The sequence below is a fragment of the Poecile atricapillus genome, chromosome 5, assembly GCF_030490865.1.
Source record: "Poecile atricapillus isolate bPoeAtr1 chromosome 5, bPoeAtr1.hap1, whole genome shotgun sequence".
Taxonomy (NCBI): Eukaryota; Metazoa; Chordata; class Aves; order Passeriformes; family Paridae; genus Poecile; species Poecile atricapillus.
The window spans coordinates 276,665-302,382 of NC_081253.1; the positions used below are offsets into that span (position 1 = coordinate 276,665).

The 25,718-nt window shown below is 41.5% G+C and overlaps 1 protein-coding gene across 8 annotated transcripts in view; it reads right to left on the reverse strand.

Moving 5' to 3' along the window:
• TANC1 (tetratricopeptide repeat, ankyrin repeat and coiled-coil containing 1) overlaps positions 1-25,718 on the reverse strand; it is a 62,992-nt gene that overhangs the window by 6,859 nt on the left and 30,415 nt on the right. For 7 of the 8 annotated variants that reach the window (XM_058840047.1, XM_058840044.1, XM_058840045.1 and 4 more), the window contains exons 4-19: positions 24,445-24,546; positions 19,669-19,790; positions 18,526-18,715; positions 14,960-15,217; positions 14,262-14,381; positions 12,947-13,228; positions 11,920-12,074; positions 10,484-10,715; positions 9,326-9,492; positions 7,438-8,045; positions 5,997-6,105; positions 5,661-5,783; positions 4,563-4,799; positions 3,760-3,945; positions 1,765-1,843; positions 252-385 (exon numbers count right to left, since the gene is read on the reverse strand). In XM_058840047.1, the coding sequence (XP_058696030.1) occupies positions 252-385; positions 1,765-1,843; positions 3,760-3,945; positions 4,563-4,799; positions 5,661-5,783; positions 5,997-6,105; positions 7,438-8,045; positions 9,326-9,492; positions 10,484-10,715; positions 11,920-12,074; positions 12,947-13,228; positions 14,262-14,381; positions 14,960-15,217; positions 18,526-18,715; positions 19,669-19,790; positions 24,445-24,546 (3,104 nt within the window). The remainder of the gene's footprint in view (positions 1-251; positions 386-1,764; positions 1,844-3,759; positions 3,946-4,562; positions 4,800-5,660; positions 5,784-5,996; positions 6,106-7,437; positions 8,046-9,325; positions 9,493-10,483; positions 10,716-11,919; positions 12,075-12,946; positions 13,229-14,261; positions 14,382-14,959; positions 15,218-18,525; positions 18,716-19,668; positions 19,791-24,444; positions 24,547-25,718) is intronic. The other variant, XM_058840042.1, reaches the window with a different exon arrangement.

Here is a 25,718-nt window from a genome sequence, read left to right on the forward strand (position 1 = left end):
CTTGGTCTAGGAAATAAAATATTTTAACACACATTATTTTTCAGGTATATTATACCTAAGACTGTTGTGAGGCCAATGTGCTTTTTAAGTTATTTCAAGCGATACAAAGGGTTTGAAAGTGAAGCTTCTGAGCACATCCCACTGAAGCAGATGCTTCATCTATTAGAAAATTTGACACTAATTATTTTCAAAACTGGAGATGGGAGGAATCAGGGAGCAGCTCCCAAAAGATGCCCAAAGCTGTGCCAGACCTGCCAGTGGCCCTGCCGTACGGCACAGAGGAGCGGGGGAACTCCTCTCCTGCTGGCTCTGCTCACGGCCGCTCCGTGCCCGAGGAGTAACTTGCACACTTCCAGCTTCCCTCTTCCTGCAGCAGCTGTCAGGGCTAGAGAAAGCATTTGCATCAATATCAGCTCTTGGTTTATTTGGCCTTTGGACACATACACAAATATGTGAGTGTTACTGAATCCCCATTCTTTCAGTTTTTCACTGTGACACTTATTGAAAGCTGAAAAGAACAACAAAAAATACTTTCCCCATCATGATTTCCCCCCCCTCTTCTATTTTGGTCATGTTGTTTTAAACAGAACTTTAAATTTCAATTTTTGTTGTTTGTGTTGAAGCCTAACCAGTCATTCCAACAGCATTTAGAAAATGAGTTTATGTGTGATGTGTTCAAGAACAAGCAAAGGACTTGCCCCTCCAGTTTCTAAAGGCTAATAACTTGCATTTTCTACTAAGAAGTGGGTAAACTTGTGAATTTCCTGTTGCTAGCATTTAGCATTTTCAAACATGATCAAGTAGATTTTTTTTTAAATTCCAATGAATGCTGAAAATAAAGGAAATTACAAACACTGCAGGAAGAAGTAAATTTTCCTTTTTTAGCACTATCTCACCCATTCCCTCCCCAGTTGATGAAACTGCACTGTGTCACAGTTGTAACAAATGTTTAGAGCTGAACAACTGGAAAGTAACTGTTATGGATATCAATGTTACAAGCAAAAGAGTTGAGCCTTGTTCAAAACTCCCCCTTTTAGGGAGTTCACTTCCTCAGTGAGTGAAGATTCCCAATACAGTATGCAAGGACTTCAATAAAGAACACTGACAGGAAAATATTGAAGAGCAAAATTCATTTAGAAACAGGTGTATGGCTTTTAGAATTCACTGGTTTTGCAACAAGGGTTTCGTTCACGGGTAGGAATGAAGTGCATTTGCTTCTCCAGGATGTGAGAAGCCACTGACCATGATCCCAGTGCTGCTCCCCCAGCCTCGGCTGTTTCCATGGAATGGAGATGCCACTCACAAGGCACACCAGGGAACTGCAGTGCAGCCATTACAGTCTGCCTTAAAAATTACATTTGGCCATTACCAGATGTCCAAAGGCTGGTCATTTCTTCCACTGCCTAATTAGAACAAATGAGGCTATGGCCCAGCATTTCCTGAAAACTAATGATATTTAAACAAAGGTTCTCAGACAGAATCCCATAAAATTCCACACTAAAAACTTAAGCACTCTATTTCCACAATTTTCTATTTAGTTAGAAAGTCAGTAATTTACAGTAATTTTAATATAAAACAGTTCTTCAATACTTGAGATTAATTGATTCAGTAAGTTAAAACTATACTTATAAACTGCATTTTATTATTAAAACTGGTATTTTCCATTATTTTTCCTGCAGAAAATTAAATTTAAGAAGTAAGATTAAAAACTCTTTATTCTTAAATTAGCAACTCTAATTAGGAAACACATGAGAAGGGTAATACCTGTTTCTCCCCACAAGGCATCAGTGTCATTGATGTCCATGTCATGGTCTTTTTCAACTGTCAAGATATAACGAACCACCTGCCAAAAACAGTGAGCAGAGATGTGCTGAGCCACAAGTGCATCAGTTGTCACTTGTATGATACAGCAAGGGAGAAAAAACCTAAAACAAGTGAGAGTGCTTCTCTCTCAATGTATATAATCAATAGAAAAGAAAATCAGTATTGCTCAAAACAAATTCAGTAGGATTTTAGAACTACTTGAAGGCAAGTGCATGTTATTGAGAACAGTTTTAAAAAAGCCCAGTGCTCTTCTGTGAATTTGTTGTTTGGAGTAAATATGATTTCATGAGCTCCCATGTGGCCTATATAGAACAGAATAATTAAAATAAACAATGGCAAAAATAAAGCATCCCAGTTCAGTGAGGAAATTCAGATATGATTTAGAATATCATCTAAAACAAGTGAGGAAAAATGAGAACGTCTGCATACATTTTGTAAAATGGTGATACCTAGATTTTTCCTTCAACATTGGTTATATCTTACCTGTTTTTCTAAATTTCTTCTCAGAATGGTCTAAGTGTCTGTTGATAAATGGCAATTTTTAAAGCTGAAATAAGCTTTTAATTAAGTTTTGCTGTGTTTCTAGTATATTAAGGAAATCTGTGTTTTGAAACCACAATGCTAAAAGATTAAGTTTATCAATCATTATTATTATTAATTATTAATATATTATAAATAATTATATATTAATATATTATTATTATTATAAATTATTAATTATTATGCAGTCAACAGGTGATGGAGGAGAACCACAGTAACAAAGTTTGGGATGCTACAGGAAAAAACAAAGGCAGGAAAGGAGAAAGGATCTGGGTGTTTTCAGGCTGTCTGAAAACTGTTGTATACCATGTATGGGAAATCCTAGAATTCAAAATGCTAGGACATAATTTATTAAAATTCATGAAACATACAGATCTTCTTTCTAGCTAAGAATACAGCTTCTTAATGTCTTAAAAATAGAGAAAGATGGACATTTTTCAGGTATGTATTTATGATTAATGTGATCTCTTTTGTTGATATTCAGGAGTTGACTGCTTTCATTTAATCAGTGGACAGCAAACAAGAACTTTCACAAGAATGAAGGAACTATCCATTCATCCAAGTTAACCATAGCTCAGAATCCTCAAGTTTATACTCTAAGACAGTGATGGCTTATATACCATATAATATAATAACCATATAATAATTATAAATAACTGCACATAGACATTTCTGTATTTGGCTCATCTAATCAACTTCAAAGATCAGACTCTTTATAGCAATTTAAAAATAAATTTAAAAGAAGTATTCAAACAGCTTTATTGAAGATGAGATTTTGTTTCCACATGGGTGCATCACTTACTCCATAACTAAGACCCCTAGCCTAGTTGATCTTTATTCAAGTATCTTTGCTTACCCATTACTTTTCTATCAAAGTTATAGTTTATTTTCCCAATGAACAGAAGATGTACTTGTATTTCCTAAACATCTAAAGCATTTTAAGTACTTCATATGTGTTTCAGTGTTCCTTCCCCAATTTCTGTCTAAAGTGACACTGAGCTGAAGTCGGTAAGTTGACATGTACATCAAGCTAAAAACTGAAGCCTGTGCAATTGCATGCCATGAAAAACTGGAAGAAAAAATTCAACCTGAAGTAGAAACATACTTAGGTGGATCAGTGATACAGAAAATCATCACCACCACTAGAGGTTTAGGACTACTTCCAAGAATAGAGGGGAGAAAGTAGACAGAAAATTAAATATAAACAAATCCTAAAGCAAACTGTATTATCAGATACTGAGCTAGAGCATTTAAACCAGCTTCTAATACATACTATGATAAATATCAGAAGCATCAACAATTCTTCCCTAGCCTCTTTTAAAAATAGCTGCAAGCACAGTTGTACAATTCTGATGATTTCAAACAGATCTGGAAGTACCTGAATTCCCAACCCACCTGGCAGTGCCCCATGCTGGCAGCTGCTGTGAGAGCTTGTTGCAGTGCCTGGCGCTTCCGCAGTGAATCCTGTTCTCGGGAGGGCGGCACCCACAGCAGGCCGAGCAAGAACTCGAGGATTCCGCAGTGCCCTCTCAGTGCACTATGGACCAAAGCACACTGGCCCTTCTTGTCTGCAAGGTCAGCCTGAAGGGGGATGAAGGGAACGTCTGAGGTTAAAAGATGTGTGAAAGGCTGTGGAGAGGAGACGCTTCAAGGTACTGCGAGAGAGCAGCTCTCACTCCTGACTTCCAGGACAACGAGGAACTTCTGGGGAATTACAAGCCCAGTAGCTTTATCTGAGCAGCTGGGCAGGTGATGGAAAAACTAATCCCAGAGAGCACTGCCCAGCACAGGATGGACGAGGTGAGCAGGAGCAGTCAGCATGGGCTTGCCAAGGGGAGATGGTGTTTAGCCTGCTGGACAGCCAGCGGCTCTGAGGGGATCAGAGGGTGGGTGAGGAGAGCTGGGGATGCCCTTGACCTCAACTTTAGAGGGCTCCCACACTATCTCAGTAACTATCACTGGACAAGCTGATGACAGCAGGCCATGAAAGTGCACAGTGAGGGGCACCCAAAACTGGCTGAACGGCTCTGCCAAAGGGTTGGGACCAGTGGCACATGCAAAATGCTTCACAGAAGTCTAGACTCACCCCTCAACCCTATGTCTGATAATTATACGCTTAAGTAATCAATAACAGCTTTTTTAGGCCTTTGTATGACTCTTCTGGCTGCAGGTTTGGCAATCTTTGTGCACCAGCTTACCTTTGCACCTTTTTTGCACAGCAGTGACACGATGTTCATGTGACCTGCAGCAGCTGCGTAACTAAGGGCTGTCATCCCGTTCTCTGACGTTCCATCAACAGCAGCTCCAAACTCGAGTAAAAGAGTGACCACTTCTTCGTGTCCAAGGTGTGACTGAACACACAGCACTGGAGCATTATTCAGTACTTCAGTCCTGTAATTCACATTTGCTCCTGCCAAAATTAGCAGCCGACTCACCTAAAATTTAATTTAAACAAAACAATGTTTTCACCATATTTGTCTGAATTTGACGTCTTGATCAGGTACTCATTTGTTACTCCCTAATTTTGATGCAGATTTTATTGGCAGACACCAACTTTAACATATATACAGCAATATACCAGTTTAAAATCTTCTCCTAGTAAATATATTATTGTATTACTGAGCACTGCACTCCCAAGAGAAGACTTTTCTCTCCTCTGGAACTCACTACTCTCATCCCAGCTGCATGTGTGACTTGCTGCTACTCTGCAACTATCTCCGTGAAGAGACAATCAGGTTGCATAAAAAGAAAATCTCAAAGAAATGGCTAGAGCATGCACATGTGTGTTTATGTACACACAGATTCCCAGTCAAAAGCCCTAGCAGTTGGATCAAATTCCAACTGATCAACTTGGATTTCACTATCCATCATCTAGGGATTCAAATAGTAGTGCAAAGTTGTGGTATTTTAAATCCTTTCTTCTCACAGTATTTCCCCCTTTCACAATTGACACTTTTGCACAGAAGCAAAGAGTGCTGAGCTCTGACCAGCAAGGCCACGTGGGACATCTAACCCCCAAAAGTGCACCCACACACTCACCTGTGCTACAGAGCACAGCTACAGAAGAAAAAAAAGAAAAAAAAAGGAAAAGCCCTTCTTTCCATCAATACTATCAAGGAAAACTTGATTTGAACTTTAGCAACAGCTTACCAAAGTACACGAAGGCTTGTCACAAAAGAATTCATATCCAGGTGCTTTTCTGCTGATGAGTCACACTGGATTCAGCATTCCCCTGCCCAGAGCCAGCAGCAGGGGCAGACAAAGCGCTGCCTGTACAGCCCTGCTGATGTTCTTACCTTCACGTTGGGTGTGTAGATGTTTCTCAGAGAAGCCAGGGCTGTTGACAGTCCATCAGTACTATAACCAATCCACAAGGCTTGGAGATGACTGGAAGAAATTCCGGTCCTTTTACTGAGACCCTAGCAGAAATGATATAACAGGAAATCTCTCTATAGAATTAGAAATCCTATTTTTATCTACAACTCAGTACAAAAAGCAATAAAATCTGGATTGACAGCACTACAAAATATTTTGCATAAGCTCTGAATAAATTATTCAAGCAAGTCAGAGGAGAATCTCTATCATGCATTCATACAGATAGGTCATAAAGCCTACAAAGCTGCAAGCTTTACCTTGAAAATATGAGCTTTAAGTATATGGTGGCCAAGTTCCATAGTTTGTTGGCGGTTCAACTTTCCCTCCTGTCGAGAAAACATGAAAGCCAGTAGAGCATGTCCATTCCTAATAAAAAGGATTAGGAGAGAACCACTTTTATAACTGCACTTCAGTAAATATTCTAACACATCTTTATGCATGTTATAACAGTTCAACTTTGCCAGACTACTGAAACACACCATCACACCTAAACATAATTATTTCCATAATGAAACAGTGCAAAATGGAAAACATCAAATTTTGAAGATAAAACACTCCTGGTATTATTTCTGTTCTGTCCCTTCACAGGGGTCCTGTGTCAGCGCCCCGGGTTTACATACTGCTCCCTTCTGCATTCTCAGAGCCAGGAACTGCAGGTATCTCACAGAAGCCAATCCTTTCAGAAGCACAAGATCTGAATACTTGCGAAATTTGAGAGAAAATGTGTATTTAGTAATTCTACACCTACATTAGTGGTGGCAAATGTTCCAGGAAACAGTGAGAGTGGCACAACTCTGAGAAAACAAGGTTATCATATACTGTTTGTTAATCAGACTATACACTGGAACTGGGCAATTAGCCATATGCTAGCTGGACTCTTCAGCTGAGGAGGAAGTTGTGGGAAGAGACCCCACACCCCATCTTCAGACATTTCTGAACAGAACTTTCCACAATCAGAAGCTTTACCTGGGCCCAGGCAACTCCCACTGCTGCTGGGGCAAGCACTGGGAGTTCCTGGCGTGGTGGGACCAGGGCTCCACAAGGCTGCAACCCCCCAGTTCCACCTACAGAACCGGTTCTGTTACAGCCACCTGAAAGCTCAGACGAGTCTTGGGCTGGTAGTAATTTTAAATGTCAGCATTATTTATTCTTTTGTAAAACCCAAAAGCTGTAAACCCCAAGGAATATGGAAAAAGCCATAACGGGCAGCCGACGGTGAGAACAGCCACCGTCTCCAACTCAACCTACTCTGTCTCTCCAAGTAACAGAAAGTGAGCAGGAACAAACTGAACCAATGCCAGCCCAGGATATAATTACAGCACAAAATGTCTCAGTATTTTTATGTTTAAAAAAGCCCAAATGATCTGTTCTTTCTATTCCTGCCCTCTACACTACATAGACAAGTTGCTGCTGCATGGGACTCTCAAAAATTTTGCTGTGTTAGTTAATAATACTAACTAATACAGTACTCTCATTTCTCCATGAAAGCAGCAAAGTCAGATGCAAACTTCTGTAGAGTCAATTATGCATTGTAAACTTTGAATCTTAAGTCATATTACCTCTAAATATATAGAAGTTTTTATTTTGGAAAAAAAATAGTTCTTGTATTTTAACATCACTCTTTCCTCTCTGTTGCAATCAAATATACAAAACCTAATTTCAGTTATTTGAACATGAATTACTGCAGTTTTAATTTACCTTGGCTCACATAAGAAGTCAGTATTTTCACCTTCTGCTCTCCAGACAAGCCATTCCCTGAAGGAAGGATGGCAGAACATGCGTGTTTTGTCACGTCTTCTGATCAGAAAACACGAAAGGGCTTCCATCCTCTGGCTGAAGTCTTCCCACTGTTGTTCACTGTTTATCTGTCCTGCATTAATAGCCTGGAAAATCTGCTCATCTGTCATGGGATGCAGGGATGCCAATGCCACATTCAATATGGGCTGAGCTCGCTCAAAAGCAGAGTTTGTCATGAACTTCATATTGCACTGCAGTAAGTACAGCTCTGACAGAGACACAGGAACAACCTTGTAGCTTGCACTTTTGATTACCAAATGACCTTTTTGGAAAAGATCCAGAGTGAGTTTCAAATACAGGTAGGATCCCAGGCTTCTCATCATCAGGTGGTTACTCACTTTCCCAATTGTAGCTGCATCAGCTTTTCCATTTAAAGACATGTTGTTTATAATTTCCTGACTGTTATTAATTCTGTACTGAATGTAAGCATTCAAATCATCATGAATTCCTTTGTTGTCTGGAAAACTGTCCAGGGATATTGCGATAAATGGTAGTGAACTTACCACTTCCTGTGAGGGAGAAAGGAGGAAAAAAAAGGAAAAAAACCCAAAGACATTACAGTATTCCAGCACTGAGAAGTCAATGATGCATCTCTGCTACATTTCCCTTCTGTAGTGATACCAGATTAAAAAGGAATTCAGCACCCCTGAGATGGTTTTGCAAATATTGCCTCCTCATAAAGAGGCAGAACAGTATTTCTACATTTTATCATTTTTCATAGGAAAGTCTCAAATATTTCACTGATCAAACTCAACAACTGAAGGTGATGAGAAATCACCACTTCAAAGTTAAGGAAATGGAAAACAGCCACCAGAATTGGACCCTAAGGGCAGGGAAAGGGGGAGGCAAAAGGAATGATCTATTAGGCAGGAACATTTTATTAAGTATCACAAATGACAAGAGAGAAAAGACTCCCCTTATTTCACCTTCCAGTGTCAACATACCAGAAAAGTGCAGTGCACAGATCCCCAGCCCCATGTGCCTGAAGGTGCAAGTACCAAGTACAGCACAGACTCTTCACCTGAATACACTTTCATGTTTCTATTACCCAGAATACTTCTATATTTATGTAAATAAAGATCCAAAAGATCTTTATTTAAAAGTAACACTTCTGTAACTTCTTACTTAAACTTCATGCATAAAGTAACTTCTAGAGTTTTACTTTAAAATTTCTAAAATTAAAGTTTGAGAACCAGGAACTTCTTACATAGAGTCCTATATTAGAAAGGTTTAACAAACATCTCCAGACTTCCACAACACAAAAAGGAACTTTATCCCACTTTATGTAATTAAATGAATTTCAAACAGCTGCACTTTCGGACTAGTGAGATGTTTTAAGCAAAGACACACTTCTCCAGTCTCCAGAGAAGGGACTGTCCCTACGACAAAAATCCCTTCTTAGACCCGAAAATTTAGTTGAGAAATTAACTCTTCAGGCAGTTAAATACTCTCGTGCTAGTGGTTAAGAAGGAAGAAAAGAAATAAATTCTCAGAGGCTGTACTGAAGCACACCTGCACTCTAACACCGCACTCCTGAGGTACAAGGGAACAGACTCAAATTTCATCATTTTTTGTATTATCAACACTACTGACAGCTGCCATAGTGATTCACAATGGAGAAGGCTTCCAATATTGTAACTATGCACTGCAAATAAACATAGAACGAAGGAAAAAAATCCAAGAGACTCTGAGTTCCTCTAAACCCAGTATTTTTCATAATAATGCAGCTGCACCAGTATAAATGATCATTTGGTCCTTGAGTGTAAGAAAAGCATTACAAAGTTTTTACCTGGAAATTAGTTCTTACAGTCACAATAAGCTTCAGCCAGGGAGGAAACTTATAAATTATACTTGTGATAAATGAAGAAATTGTGTCACCATAATCAGGTTTATGAAATTCAGCATCATTTAAACCATCTACCAAAATTATGTAGTCTTCCTCAGGAATCTTCTGCTCTGAAATTTGAAAACAAAAATGGAAAGGATAAAAACACGTTCTCCCTTAAAGTGACACATCTTTATTCTCAAATTCTGTATGTCAAGAAACAAAAATCTTTATGCATACCAGTATATCTTAGGGCATTTAAGCATTATTTAGGAGATTAAAAGCAGTTTTAACAGGAATGATATACTGTGTTCATATGCAGGCAAAGCCCCCATTCTGCCACGGATCAGGTGTCTGCTCAAGCTGGCATATGCTGAGAAGCAGCTGTTTTCAAGGGGAGTTTGCCAGCGTTTTATTAAATACAAAAATCATGTTGCTGCTTGTTTTCTTTTACACACCATTCTCGAACAAAGGGCTGGAGCTGTGTCAGGGGAGGGTTATGGTGGATTTCAGGGCAAGGTTCTTCCCCCAGAGGTGCTGGCACTGCCCAGGCTCCCCAGGGAATGGGCACGGCCCCGAGGCTGCCAGAGCTCCCCAGAGCTCCAGGAGCGTTGGGACAGCGCTGCCAGGGATGCCCAGGGTGGGGTGTTGGGGGGTCTGGGCAGGGCCAGGAGCTGGACTGATGATCCTGATGGGTCCTTTTCAGCTCAGGAGATTCTGTGATTGTTGGAAAACTGCTACATCTGTTTTGAAACCAAGCAAAACCCACATCCACTTTGCAGATGTTTAGGCCCAGAAAATTAGAAAGGATGTGACAAAACTCAAATGCATCTAAAAAAAAAAATCCTTTAATGTGAATGCGCCAGCCTTAACTTCAAGCTAATAGCTGTCTTCCCATCTTCTGGCAAAAAAGTAAATATAAAGTTTCTGTGACCTTTAATAAGTTTCACAGAATTTAAAAACTAATCAACTGTTCAAAACCGATCTGTTATTGTTACAAACAACTAACACAATTAAGGGATCCCTTTCTCCAGGAAAGATCTGCTTTATTTACGTTTAATATTTTTCTCCACTCTTCATGCAGTTTAGGTCCATTTCCAAGTCACTTTCTGCTTAACATACCTCTCCTGAGGTTTGAAAGTGGTTCCAACACTCCCCTTTTAAAAGCTGCTGCTGGATCCTGGACGCAAGACCTGAGGCTCAGCATGCTCTGCAGGTGAGGCTCTCTGATCAGGAGATCTCTGTATGCTGTTAACTGATGTGAGCGGCAAAGCAAAGCTGCCACGCTGTGCACAAACTCAGGGACCAGACACGTGTATGTGTTATCAGCCTGGCAGTAATGATAAGCAACGACCTGCAGAATTACAAAGTAAAAAGCATTAATTACCCTTTCAAAATTTTAGTTGGTTACTAGTTAGTGCAGTTACGATAAAGTGTTATTAAATTTCTCTCTCAACCTACAAAATCCTTTTCAGTGTTAGATCCCATGCTATAACAGTCTCTGACAGCCTGGGCCAAACACAGAGGGGAAGGCAATGAAATATGGTTTTGACCTTGCAGGGCATGCAGAGAGGAGAAGAAATCAAAGTGTCAGATTCTGGCAGGAAAATGTAACTATTTCATTTCATAGCATTTGCATACAGTGGGTAAGGAGCTGATTAACTGAGCACAAGAAAAGTAACCTGAGAGTCCGACTAGGTAACCTGGTTAGCAGCTGTAATTTAACACCATGTTCCACACTGTAACGACCTCAGGACTAATCTGACCATCAGGCAAAAGTAAATGACAGACAATTAAAGACATGGTTACAGAAGCAAATGGAGAAATACAAAAACTGTTTTTATTCCGAGTATTCCAAAACTGTGTATGACTTAAAAATAAACCAGGATGTAACCATGTTTCTTTGGGGGAAAAACCCCCCAAAACGAACCACAAGGAGAATGTGGTGTTCACAGTGAAGAAAGAGCCTGCACTTCAGTGGTTTTCATAACACTGCTTCAAATGAGTATGTGTCACTTTAAAGACTGCAAATGTTAAAGAGCTCATGTTTTCCCTACAATTATTCATATAAAATATGCAGTTCAGACAATCATTAATTTTACTACCTAGGCAAAAAAAATGAAACACCTAACATATTAATCTAATACAAAAACTACTTCAGACTGTCAGAGTATGGAAAATAAAACTACACTCAGACTCAACCTGTATCACAGCCAATCATAACCAAACATTTTATCTTTCCCACCTCCCCCCGCCCCAAATTTTGCTTTTGAAAGGTACACTGAGCAGCTGCCTGCAGAAAACATGCAGCCCCTTTGGCAAGGAAAGGATCCCAACCTCCCAGACCCAAACTGATGAGAAATTGTAAAGGTAACTCTTTGTAAGACTACGCAGGATTCAGGTACAAGAAGCAGGCAGCTGATTTCACCAACCATCATGCAGAGGTGCCCAGGTGCTGCCCCTCTCCCAGCACCACATGCAGCCTCCTGGGGGGCTCTGCAAAGAACACTGACCCCCAGGTTAGAGGTTGTGTCCTTCTCTTAGGAAGTGAAACTCACCTTTGAAGCGAGGCGTCTCACAGAATCCCCTGTTTGAGTTTTGTATTCAGGAGTACCAGGACAAGTCAGAGTCTTCATTGTATTGGTGTCACCTGACGAAGGGGCACATGGGGGTGGCTGGCTCAAGGGAATCTCCTGACAGGAGTCACCACCTGCTTTTAAAAGGTAACGAATACAAGAGAGACCAAATTTGCTAATAGCAGATTGCCTTCTAAGAAAACACCACAGATTATCTTACTGCTAGAGGAAAAATTGAAATCGAGCAATACCATTATAAAATAAGCCTGCAACTAATCTGATAAATACAGGCACACATTTGCAACTTTAAGATTTTAAAACAACTCAACTGACTGTTAGATCAAAACTACAGAATTATTGAAAGCAAAACCATGCTGATGTGAAAAGTTTCCTTCAGAAAATTACAAATACAAGATCTCATTCAAACTAGTAGTTACTATATGACTGAACTCTTGGGAAATTTATCACTGTCATTATTAGTTCCAATAACATTTGAAGCGTCAGCCATCAGCTGGGCAAACAGCAGGTAATGACAGTCACACCATCCTTCCAGTTAGTGTAGGCACTAGACTGGTCTGGTGACAGGATGCTATGGATCCCAGTAGCAGACAAGGGTTTCTCCATAGCTTTAGTCTCACCTCTACAAAAATTCTATGGAAAGCATACATAGTGGGTACACAGAAGGAAAGAAACACTCACTGCTCCCTTTCCAAACTCGTGAGAGATGAAGCTGCTGCAGTCACATCCTCAGAGTTTGGGGTACACACTGCCTGGCATAAGGAAGAGACCCTGCACACTGCCTCTGTGTTACCACCTCTGATAGGCTGAGCCCACTTCATGTTACATTGAAGGTATTCGTCACAACACAGAATTTTAACTCCTTCCTTTGCTAGAAAAAAGTGCTTTCTAAAGACTTGATGAGGCCTGACTACCTTAAGCCAAAAAAGCAAACATGTGAGTCCTGATGTCAGCACATTAACCCAGACCATTACCCAGAAAAGGAACATACTTTTAGGAGATGAGCTTGGGCTGTTGGAGGCTATTTGTCTCATGCGACTTCCATGGCAGCTGAGTGCCACCAGCCGTGAAATGACTGCAGTCTTCCCAAATCCCACATTTCCAGTAATGACTGCTCCCCTGTTCTCTGCTGGGTCAGGATTCTGCAGTTTTTCTTCAATGGTGTGAAACAGCCATTCTCTTCCAACAAACACTGAATCTGTGGTTATGCTTGGCACCTCAAACAACAGTGGCTTCAGTAAAATGTCCTGAGGCTTATAGGGGATGAAACGAGCTGAAAAGACATGTCAGGGAGGAAAGTTTATTAGAAGAAACTTGACTTGCAGTCAAACAGCATGGTTTCAAAAGGTAACATAATTTAGAAGGTTTGCTACTATCAGTCATAATCAGACATTCTAGTGCTTTCATCATGAAAACAAAATCTGATTGCCTCAGTTCAGGTCATCTCCATAATTTTTGTATTAATTAAATTTTAGAGGAAAGAAGCTACAGGTGTAATTTAATTTTTTTTAACTGAATTCAAGTTAGTAAGTTGTAGAATACAAAAGATTTTATTAAAAATGCATTAATAATTCTATAAATGGGGAAGCATCATTTTTCAGTTTAGAATTAAGTATGTGCTGAGCATCAGTGCTAGGTTTTCAAGCCTGTAAAGACATTTACAGAGAAACAGAAAAAGGTACAGAGAATAACATCATCTTTCTGTTTAAAAAAAAAAACCCTTAAATTAATACAAAAAAAATTACAACCTTGTTTTTCTGTACTTTTCAAGTCACAGGAACAGTAGTTACACCTTTGATTACTTTGACATATACATCTGGGAAACCTGATAACTTAGGGAAGAATTTGGGTTTGATTGCATAAAATACATCAAAATTTACAGGAATAATAATATTCATCAACAGTACGCTCTGAAGATTCATCAGCCAAATGTAATGTTACACAACTTCTGTTTCAGCATTAATCTATGATTGTGAAAAGCCAGAAATGGAAGAGAGCAGCACAGTATCTACATACAGTCCTCAAGATCAGTTTTACTAGCAGTTCACTTAAATTTTTCTTCCTTTAATTGTTATTGGTGGTAAGAGATGCACACACATTCCATGTCTAAACCACAGCATTGTGCAGGAGAAAGTGTAAGCAAGCATCTTGTTGGCAGATACGCAGAGTGGCTTGTCAGGAGCACTCCACAGTAACACTGTGGGACAGGGCTGCTGGCAAAGCTCACAGCCCACCCACACTCCAAAGGGCTGAAGGAATGTGTGCCTGTGCCAGACAGATGCAGGTGTAAATATCTCTGCCTTTACCTTCCTGCTGCACTCTTCCGCCAGCGGTGTTGTGCCAAGGTAAGCGAATTGAAGTTCGTAAAGGAGTATTTCTTTGTCCGTCCAAATAACTCAAATCTTCCAATTTGGTTGAACTTGTTGCTAGAGTATTAAAGAACCGAAGCTTATTTTTCTCTCAACACAACTTACAAAGAATGATATTATTTATTACAGTCCTTCATTCTTCATTACTTACAGAAAAGTTTTTCTAGACAATTGCAACAAAGTCATTCATGTTGTAACATTTAACAAATGCATGTCAATCATGTTCACTAAAGATTTAGTTGAGTTTTTCCCTGTTTAAAAGGTCTTAGCTCTCCCATAGAGACAGTTTCCTTTTTTACTGTGGGAACAATCACATCAGTGAGGTCAGAAGTGCTAGAACAGGTTTGGGTATTGCCTGCTAATACACTACCTATCATCAGGCATAGTCCTGGAATAACTGAAGGACTTCTGAAGTGTCTCAAAAGTCCTGACCTAATCAATACCTACCAAAAAGCATGGTAAAAGCCTTCTGGATGACAGTTTTAAACAACTTAGGTAATGCTTATCTATTTAGTCCATATCATAGGCTTTTTTCTTTTTATCCTATAGAGATGCTTTCATACTAACAACAGAAAGACTCAAAAGAAACATCCTATCATTTAGAACACCCTTGGGTTTTGACCTCAGGACTTTACCTGCAACAGAGTTTGGACGAGGCATTATTAAAGAAGCAGAACTCTGAGTGTAGGGAAGGGGACCCTCTCCTGTTGGTACTTCTTTAGGCAAATTCTCAGATGATCCAATGGCTTCCTCTTCTGCAACTGGTGAACAATTATCTGTTCTTCTATCACAGCTGATGCCTTGGTGTTTTCCAGCTCTGAGACTCCCATCCTTACTCCATTCTAGGCTGGATCCACTACGATCATCATTTTCTGATGAGCTTGTTATAGTGGCTGAAAAAGAAGGGAAAAAAACCAAGTAAAGTGAGAAGAATATGGGATACACATTAGAATTTTCTTTCTCAAATGGCATTGTGAAACATAAATGACAAAAGTTCAAAGTTGTTCACAGGTCTGTCTCACCTAAAATACATAATCACATCAGGATGACAATCAGCCTGTACTCATATACTTGGAAAATTAATCTTGATAGAAACCTTCCAGCAAGTAAGCTATTTACTGTTCCTTTCTTAAGCACCTACTACATTTCACTGTCAGAAAGAGCAAACAGGAGTAGATGCATGATGAATCAGAACCAGCAGAGAATGGTAATAAAATTTCAGACTGTATTAAACATACTGATTTATGTTTGTAAAGAGTGCTGAAGTATAAATCAGAGGCTAATAAAGGCTTAGAAGGAAAGAGGGCTTTTTCTGCTAGAAAAATTTCATATGCTAGGCAATAAGCAACACAGACCTAGAGAGACCTTCAGCTCAAAGGCAGACAAGGCCACCGAGGTGTTTTTGGATGCTGTGGCACAGCACGGCAGTTTCTGCTGCCACAGTGACTCCCCTGGGTGAGAACAACACCAACTGCTTCACCCAGCGGGATCCAGATGTTCCAGAGAGATCGCTGAGGGTTGTCAGTGTGTCTGTACTTGTCTGAGATTGTATTTAATCAAGGCCTCCTGCAGTAATGTGAAGACTTTATATTCCTGAAGACCTACTTGAGTAAAGGTTGATAAAACTATAATAACCTCCTTCACCAATTAGATATATACTTTTTATATTAGTATGACTAATACTAGTGACTAAAACTATTCTGTTTAATTTAAAGGTTTTTCAGTTACTTACACTAAACTCTCACAAAATAACTGAACAACAAATATTTATTAAAGGTTAAGCCAACACTCGATGCACTTTGACCACTTTAATGCAACAGAGGAAAATACAAAATAGGATGAAAGAGCATCAAGATAAAAAAATAAAAAAAAATAAAAAAAAATCAATACCAGCTCAAACTATAGTATCGGTGTGAACTCTGGGTCCTTCACAGGCTACCAATTTAAAAGTTAAAGCCATATTTGTGGCTATTCTACAGTCAACTGGCCCATTCCTTAAGGAAAACATTCTGGCATACTGGACTGCTAACAAAATGCAACCACAGGGGTGGCTCCTGCAATGCTGAGCCTGCTCCAGCCAAGCAAGGACCAACTGTTTTTCCACACCAGCTGTACTGCAGCTTCAGACGTGCAGGATGGTGAGGTACTTGTACAACTCTGCATTCTTCCAGCTTAGGCTCATGCTCCTAAGAAATAGAAGATTGGATGCCTCAATTCAACAGTTTGTATTCTAAGAAATACCAATAATACGACACAATTTAGAGGCAGTAGAAGAAAAAACCCAACTTTCCAGGCACTCCATTAATCTCTGCATACACTTTGATTGTACTTCCATATGACGAATTTATTTTATTTTTATTGTTGTGTCAAAAAATCTGGCTCCTCCTGAAGTATGAAATCTTTAGGACTTCAATTCCTCTTGGAGTGAAATGCAGCTCCAGGAAACCTGGCTGCTCAAGATTTCCATCCTGACACAGTAGCAAGGATCCAGCAAAGCTTTTATTTTGGCCTGCAGCCCAGTCTTTTCTCCTGCTTAGCTGCTTGCTGAAGTTTAAAACCTGCCTTTACTACTATTACATCAAACTCAACAGAAGCAAAGAATTCAGCTTCTCTTAAAACACTGCAAAGTTAAAGGAAACCTGAACTGTAAGTAAGAAAGAGGCAAAGGGAGAAAAGCCCTATTTCCCACCAGTCTGCTGGTGCAGCAAACATAGCAAGAGTAGAAATACAAAGGAGGCCCACATAAGTAGCACAAAGAGCAAGATATTTTCATAGCTGAATGAACTCTGTCAAAGACATTAGAAAACATATACTTGCTAAACATAATTTAAAATGCACATGTGCTAATAACAATTTTGAATGCACAGACATACTTGTATATAAAAAGCAAAAGCACAGGTCACTTATCAGAAAGGGACCTCTTCTTGGTTTCTTGCTTTTATAGATGTAAGGGGTGCTGCCATGTGTAGCCAAGAGACAGGGGGTGTTCAAACTCTGGAATCTGAGACACGAACAGCAGCTCTGCAGAGGAGCAGCAGATGATTTCCACACAGTCCCACAGCCATGAACCACATGGACTTGACTGAAGGAGCCATCAGCAAGTTCCCCCTGCTCTTGCACACAAACACTCATCCTTCCTTTTCAGTAGTTCAATAAGCAAACTTTTATCACTGTTCTAAAATATTTTCTTTAAAACACTGATACTTACAAGGTTATACAATAATGATGTTGTCATGCCAGTACATTATTTTAAACAAACTTGAGGCCATTCTGACCTTATTTAGAGCATGGACATACTCCTGGGTTATTTCAAGCTTGTCAAGCATGGCTAGTATGTTCATATCAGTATCTACATTTGTCCTCATTTTCCAAAAGCAACAGCTCTGATATATGCTTTCCTTTGCATCAAGATGTTCATGCTATCAAAATTAGATCTTATACAAAGTTGATCATGTATCAATCTGACATGGAGTAAGTACACAAAATCATTTTCTTCAACTGAAACACTGAAGTTTTATACAAGAGTCTTTCGACCCATGACAAACAATGTCTCTTAGGATAACTGGTCAGTAAAAATGATTTATATTCAGCTGGTTGGTACAAGTGGCTTGTAACAGCTGGGCTGTGAGGATGGCTGCCTCCAATGGTCACAGACTCCCCACATGAGATGAACACATACCCTGAACTCAGCCATCTTTCAATGGAGGATCACACAATTTCATCTCTTCCACAATGCCCCATTTTAGCTTCATTTTCATGACAATTACACAAAAGTCTGCACTTTTTTCAAACAGTTTAATTTAAGCTATTCTCATAAGAAATCACATCAATTATTGTTTCCTCAGTTGGAAATTAAATCAACTTCAAGCCCTGCTGTGTTTACCATTATTAAAAGCATTGTTAAGACCTCTGGAATGGAAAAGAAAAAGGCATAAGAAAACAAGAAATGGAGAAAAACAGAGGAAATTAATTATTTCAAAGGAAAAAGTGAAGAAATTAGAACTGCACCAGGAAAACAAAAGAAAATAAATGCACACATAACAACAGCAGCTGTTACAGGCAAGACCAGGATTTCAATCTTTCAAAATGGGATCCATAGACAGTGTAAAATCGAACACGGTGACACAAAACAGCTGCTCAGACTTGCACAATTAAGGGGAAAGTAATTTCTACCATGTGCAGCGCTAATGCAAGTGCTCACCTATGATGCCACTGTCCTTGCTCTCCAGAGTGGAGCTGGGGGTGCTGATGGTGCCGCAGGGACTGCCCTTGTTGGCCGCTGCTTTGCCAGCACAGCTGTTGAGGGTGGAGCAGGGGCTGTCGGTGCTGGGTGATGTGGTGCTGCTGGTGAGGGTGGAACAGGGACTCACACCTTGGCTGGTGACCGCACACTGCCGGGGGGAGACAAGAAACACTCACTGCACAGCAGGCAGGACCCTGCTGGGCTGAAAACCAGAGACCTCAAGCTGCGGTAGAATAAGAGCAAAGCAAAGAGCCCATTTTTCAAGTAAAGACTTCAAGAAGTGAAAGCTTTATCTAGATTGGGAATTTTAATCTTTCACATTACTCTAAAAAAGTGACCGCTGAATTAAAAAGGGAATTTCACAGTTCAGGGAAAAAGCTGCAGTGAAGCAGATTTCTTCTCCATTTAACACTTTACTGGATACCCCTCCCCTCCATCTCTTGTATTCTTTGAGTTGAAAAAACCTAGAACTGCAGTCTTAGTAATTTTTCACTATCAGTGTGAAAACCCAAACTGACACACTACAATTTGGGAGGGCTAAAAGTGGATAGAGTAAGGGGGAGGAGCAGAGGTTGGTAATTACTGTGAAGTTTTAGTTAGTAGATGAGTTTAATATGGACAGTAACTGCCTGCTTCTCTCCAATCCCTCTACCCCAAATGACAGAGAAGAACTGTCTGACTGAAGTGAACTTCTCACGAAGAAAGAAACACACCCTTCTCCCCAAGCATGCTCTCATTTTAACAAAATGCTGACCCTCTCAATTCTAGGAAATTATTGAAAAGAGAAGGCAAAAATTTCCTCCTAAATAATAAAAGCAACCAGAATTCTAGAAGTTATTCACATTCATAGTAGATTAGATTTAGCCTCCAGAAATTATGAGAAGTCTATTCAGTTTGTGTGTTTTGAAATTGTGAATTGGTCTTGAATTCTTGAAAACAAACACTTGTTAAAATTAAAATCCAATTCTGTTACTGTATCTGTATTAAAATGGATGGTATTTGGGTCAATATCAAGTAACTGCAACTAGCAGATAGAGGAAATAACATTAGTCCTCTCTGAAACAGGATGAACATTAAATATATTATATTTCATTATCCTACCATAATTTCGCTTTTCTCTTCCATGTGAGAAGAAGTTGGGATTCCTTCCCCCAGTAAAAACCCCAATCTTGTCATCAATTCTTGTGCTGCAGGAGAACAGCTTGAGTCTTTGTCAGGCTTTGCTTTGGATTGGGAGGAAAAAAAGTTGAAGGTTAAGAGTCTCATATTTGAAAACTGTTAAAAGAGGCATAAAAAGTACAACCAAACTGTCCATCAGACTTTTAACTGCTAGTGGGTCTTGAATCCTCTGCGTAACTGTGCAAATCTAGGGGAAGAAAAAGCCACCTGCCAGTAACATCAGAAATGTTCGAGTGCAATGAGTTCATCATTGGACTGATGAGTGACGTAACACAATGATTCCCCTAAGAGCAGTATTAAGCTCAATGCTATTAAAGGTTACTGGCAAGCTGAAATTCTATTTCTGTCATATAAAAACATGAAGAGGTTAATAACACAGATGTTTTGGAATCTCACAGTTAACACTAGAACTAGTGCCATACATTTTTGTTTTGCTTACTATGCAAAAGATGTGACACCAGTTCTAAACGTCCCAGCTCTTCTGATGCAAAGATATTTAATTTTATCATTACAGTGCTTTGAAATGTCTTCTAGCATACAACAGATATAACAAGATGAAATTCAAAATGAGGCAACCTGCAACAAAAGCAGCTAAGCACAGCTCTGCCCTGGCACACACTTCTGCTAATGGACTCTCACAAACAAGCATTTCCAGCCATTTTCCTTCTTCGATGCCAGCAGTCTGGCATCACCCACCAACCTGTGACCATCTACTCTTACAGGAGCATTTACAGGGCATTTATTTCTTTCACCCATTATTTTACATACACACACACAGGCCTGCCTGTCCCATCCTCAGGTATAAACAGCTAATTAAATAAGGAGCATCATCCTACCACTTGGAGAAGTAGCTCCCAGCAGGAGCTCTTATTCCCAGAACTGCCAAGGGGGACACCCAGGAGCAGCTGCACGGCCCCTTCCAGCCACCCCCCATGCTGGGAGCCAGCACCAAACAGCTCTAGCACTTCACCTTTTGGAGATGTTGTGCAACAAACAATTGCTACAGAGTGCCTCAGTGGGTGAGAGAAGTAGCTGCCCAGACTCAGGGATGAATTTTAGGAGAGGAACTACAAGGCCCTCAACTGCAGCACCTTCTGCACCACCACTGAGAGGAGCTGGGGTGAGGGGGGAACCCACAAAAACCCCAGCTGAACTGTCCCCAGGCCTCCCCTTCACAGTGTCCCTGAGCCAGAGCAGCGTCAGGACAGTTCTTACTCCCCGTGCCAAGGATGTGGTCTCTGGCCACGTAAGACACAGCAGACACTCAGTGGTACCTGGAGACAACATGTTTTGCCCCAAGCTGCAGACTGGAAGAAAACCACAAATTAACAACTGTAACTGAACAGCCTGACCATAAGCTCTAATTCAACAATGGCCCAATTTCATAAGTGACATAAACCCCAAAGTTTGCAAACATGTGCAGTACTAGTGAACTCTGTCTTTATTTCACTCCAGCTCAATGCCTACTTGAATGCATGTATTTCTTACTTTTGTGGGTAGCTTAAGGTTTTACTCTGCAAGATTGATTCTCACTTAATCCCAAAAGAAGGAAGTCTATGAAAGTAGATAGCAGAAGTTTTTTTCATCTCAGAATTTTCACAAATTGACAGGTGTTCAAATATTTGCCTGGAAAATATATTTTCTCTTTATAAAAGCTATTTTAAAGATTACAATTAATCTTTAAGTCACAATCTTGGAAATTACAGTTTGTGAAATCATCTTCATTCTTCTCTCAAAATTAAAAAAAAATTATTACTATTATTACTAGAAAAATTATAATACCTGACAAGTCTGAGTAAGTGTTAGGCATGCTACCAAATTCAGTCAGTAACAGAGACCAAAGGTGTTGAACAGAGCCCAAGGTGTTGAAACCAGCATCCACTGTTAGATCCTTGAACAGCAGAACCTGGTGCTGACCTCCAGCAGCCTCAGCCTCACTGCATGGGAGCACAGCTCTGTGAGAGGAACACGGTCACCTCCACATCAGGGGACAAAGACTACATGCTCTTCCAGCTGGACCTACAACTTTAATGCCAGCTCCAGAAGATGGCTATGATGATGGAGGCACAAAAGCAACCAGGGTAACTATACCATATCGAGTAGATGGTGAAAACAATTCCAAATAATTCTGGTTTTGCTACGAAGCATCTGTATTTTAGAAAGAAAACACTGATTTTTTTAAACTGTAGATTCCTTTAAAATTGAAACAAAAGGAAAACAAAAGGATTTTCACCTGGAACATTATCAATTATATCCACTGACCTTAATGAGGTTAGTTAAACTGAAAAATTAATCTAAAAATACATGACATATACTGACATATGTGTTACGACATTCACTGTAAAAGGCACACTCTCTCACATTAGTCAGATTTAATCATGAAACTTTCCAAGAATGCCAATTAGCTCAAGGGAAGTGGCTTCTCCCAGCTTTCCCAACACAGGAGTTAACTGTTACTGCCTTAGCCAGCAAACTTTTACAACATTTCTAAAATGAAGAACTGCAAGGAATGCAAAGCTACACATTTGAGTCAATTTATAATAAAAAACAAGTTCAGAAAAACACCAGAAGGCCTTTGCTCTATGTGGCAGTGAGGACACTCACCAGGCAGACACTCGCACACCCGGCAGAGCCACACTCGCACACCCTGCACACATTCACACCCTGCACACACTCACACACACACACCCTGCACACACTCACACACACACCCTGCACACACTCACACACACTCACTCACACACACACACTCACACACACTCACACACACACACACCCAGCACACACACACACACTCACACTCACACCCTGCACACACTCACACACACTCACACTCACACCCTGCACACACTCACACACACTCACACTCACACCCTGCACACACACACACCCTGCACACACTCACACACACTCACACTCACACCCTGCACACACTCACACCCTGCACACACTCACACACACCCCCTGCACACACTCGCACACCCCACACAAACACACACCCTGCACACACTCACACTCACACCCTGCACACACACACACCCTGCACACACCCCACACTCACACCCTGCACACACTCACACACTCACACCCTGCACACACTCACACCCTGCACACACTCACACCCCGCACACACTCACACACACTCACACACACTCACACACACACACACCCTGCACACACCCCACACTCACACCCTGCACACACCCCACACTCACACACACTCACACCCTGCACACACTCACACACACTCACACCCCGCACACAATCACACACACTCACCCTGCACACACTCGCACACCCCACACAAACACACACCCTGCACACACTCACACTCACACCCTGCACACACCCCACACTCACACCCTGCACACACTCACACCCCGCACACACTCACACACACTCACACACACCCCACACACTCACTCACACACACTCACACACACACTCACACACACTCACACACACCCAGCACACTCACACACACTCACACACACACACACACCCAGCACACTCACACACACCCAGCACACACTCACACACACTCACTCACACCCAGCACACACTCACACACACTCACTCACACCCAGCACACACTCACACACACACACACTCACTCACACTCACACACACACTCACACACACACACTCACTCACACCCAGCACACACTCACACCCAGCACACACACTCACACACTCTCACACACTCTCACTCACACTCACACCCTGCACACACACTCACACACTCTCACACACACTCACACACACACTCACACACTCTCACACACTCACTCACACACACCCTGCACACACTCACACACACACACACCCTGCACACACACTCTCACACACACTCACACACACTCACACACACTCACACACACTCACACCCCCCAGCACACACTCACACACACTCACACACACTCACACACACTCACACACACACTCACACACACACCCAGCACACACTCACACACTCACACACACACTCACACACACTCACACACACACCCAGCACACACACACACTCACACACACTCACACACACACCCAGCACACACTCACACACACTCACACACACTCACACCCCCCAGCACACACCCAGCACACACCCAGCACACACTCACACACACTCACACACACACTCACACACACTCACACACACACCCAGCACACACTCACACACTCACACACACTCACACACACACACACTCACACACACACACCCAGCACACACTCACACACACTCACACACACACCCAGCACACACTCACACACACTCACACACACACACACACCCAGCACACACTCACACACTCACTCACACTCACACTCACACACTCACTCACACTCACACTCACACCCCACACACACACTCACACACACTCACACACACTCACACCCCCCAGCACACACCCAGCACACACTCACACACACCCAGCACACACTCACACACACTCACACACACCCAGCACACACTCACACACACTCACACACACACACACACCCAGCACACACTCACACACTCACTCACACTCACACACACACTCACACACTCACACACACACTCACACACACTCACACCCCCCAGCACACACTCACACACACCCAGCACACACTCACACCCCACACACACACTCACACCCCACACACACACTCACACACCCAGCACACACTCACACACACCCAGCACACACTCACCACTGGTGCTGGGCTCTCCCGGTTCCGGTCTCCTCTGCAGGGCCAGCGCAGCCTCCCCCGGCACCCTGGGGCTCTCCACATACTTGGGCTTCCTGACCGAACCTGCAATGGGAACGAGCTGAGTGTATCTAACTCCACACGGAGCACGAGCTTCCCATGTCCTGAATCTCTTCTCTATGATGGAAAAAAACCAGAGGAATTACTTCTTACACACACAGCTGCTATCACACAGATCAGCGAGCTGCTGCACTTCCACTCTTGTGAGAAACACAGAAACACATGTTCCAGGCTTCTCAGAACACGAAGTCTGCTAGAAAACAAACACAATGTATGTGGTGTGTAACCCCAGTAGCTGCTCTCCCCCCTCTTCTCAGGGCTGAGGTGTAACTCAGGACTACACCTTGGCTCTCACTGTGCCTCCCCCTGCCCTGCACTTCCCATGCTAACAGAGCAAAACCCCTGCAGGGAACGCTGCCGAGGGGCTGTGGGCCTGGTGCCAACTGTCCCACACTGTCCTTGATAAAGGGGCTTTCCCCTTCCTCAGCTCGGGCCTTCAGAAAGCATCCTTCTCCTTGGTTCAGAGTTCAAGGGCACACCACAGCTGTCTCACACTTTGTTTATTAGAACCTCACCCTATTATTTAGGCTGTGGCACTTCAGCCACATTAAGCATCCCATCTTTCCCTTTGGCAGCAGCCTCAGATGCTACATTAAGTCTCTGAAAACTACATTGCTTTCTCGCTCTTTCTGCTCCCAGAGTCCCACTGGCACAGAGCTGTGAAGGCCTGGCCACCCCATCACAAGGGAACACACATCCTTTCCCCAGAACCATCTGCCCACACCCATCTGCTCTTTCAGATCTCCACATACAAGTGCAATATGGGAACACAGCGACAACCTAATTTCTTAGCTAAGAAATACTGGTCAGGAAGTGTCCATCCTACATGAACACACATTTCTATCTCTAGGAGAGATTCTAGTGTCGATTTCACTTTTTACACCAACACCAGAGGGGGCTCTTCCAACGCTACTGTCTAATGAAAATAAAGGATATTGGTCCTGGTGAAAAAGCAGCTAAAAATACATCCCTTTGAAACAAAATCACATTCTTTAAGGAGACGGTAGTCCACACTTGTCATTTGTAAGCAGAAGTATAATCAAACATATCAAAGTTGGGCAACAAAAAGCACTCATTCTACAAGAACCAAAAAAACATGTAGCAGTTGTAAAATTAGATCAGCACAGAAAGATTTTCAGGATGTATTTTTAACATTC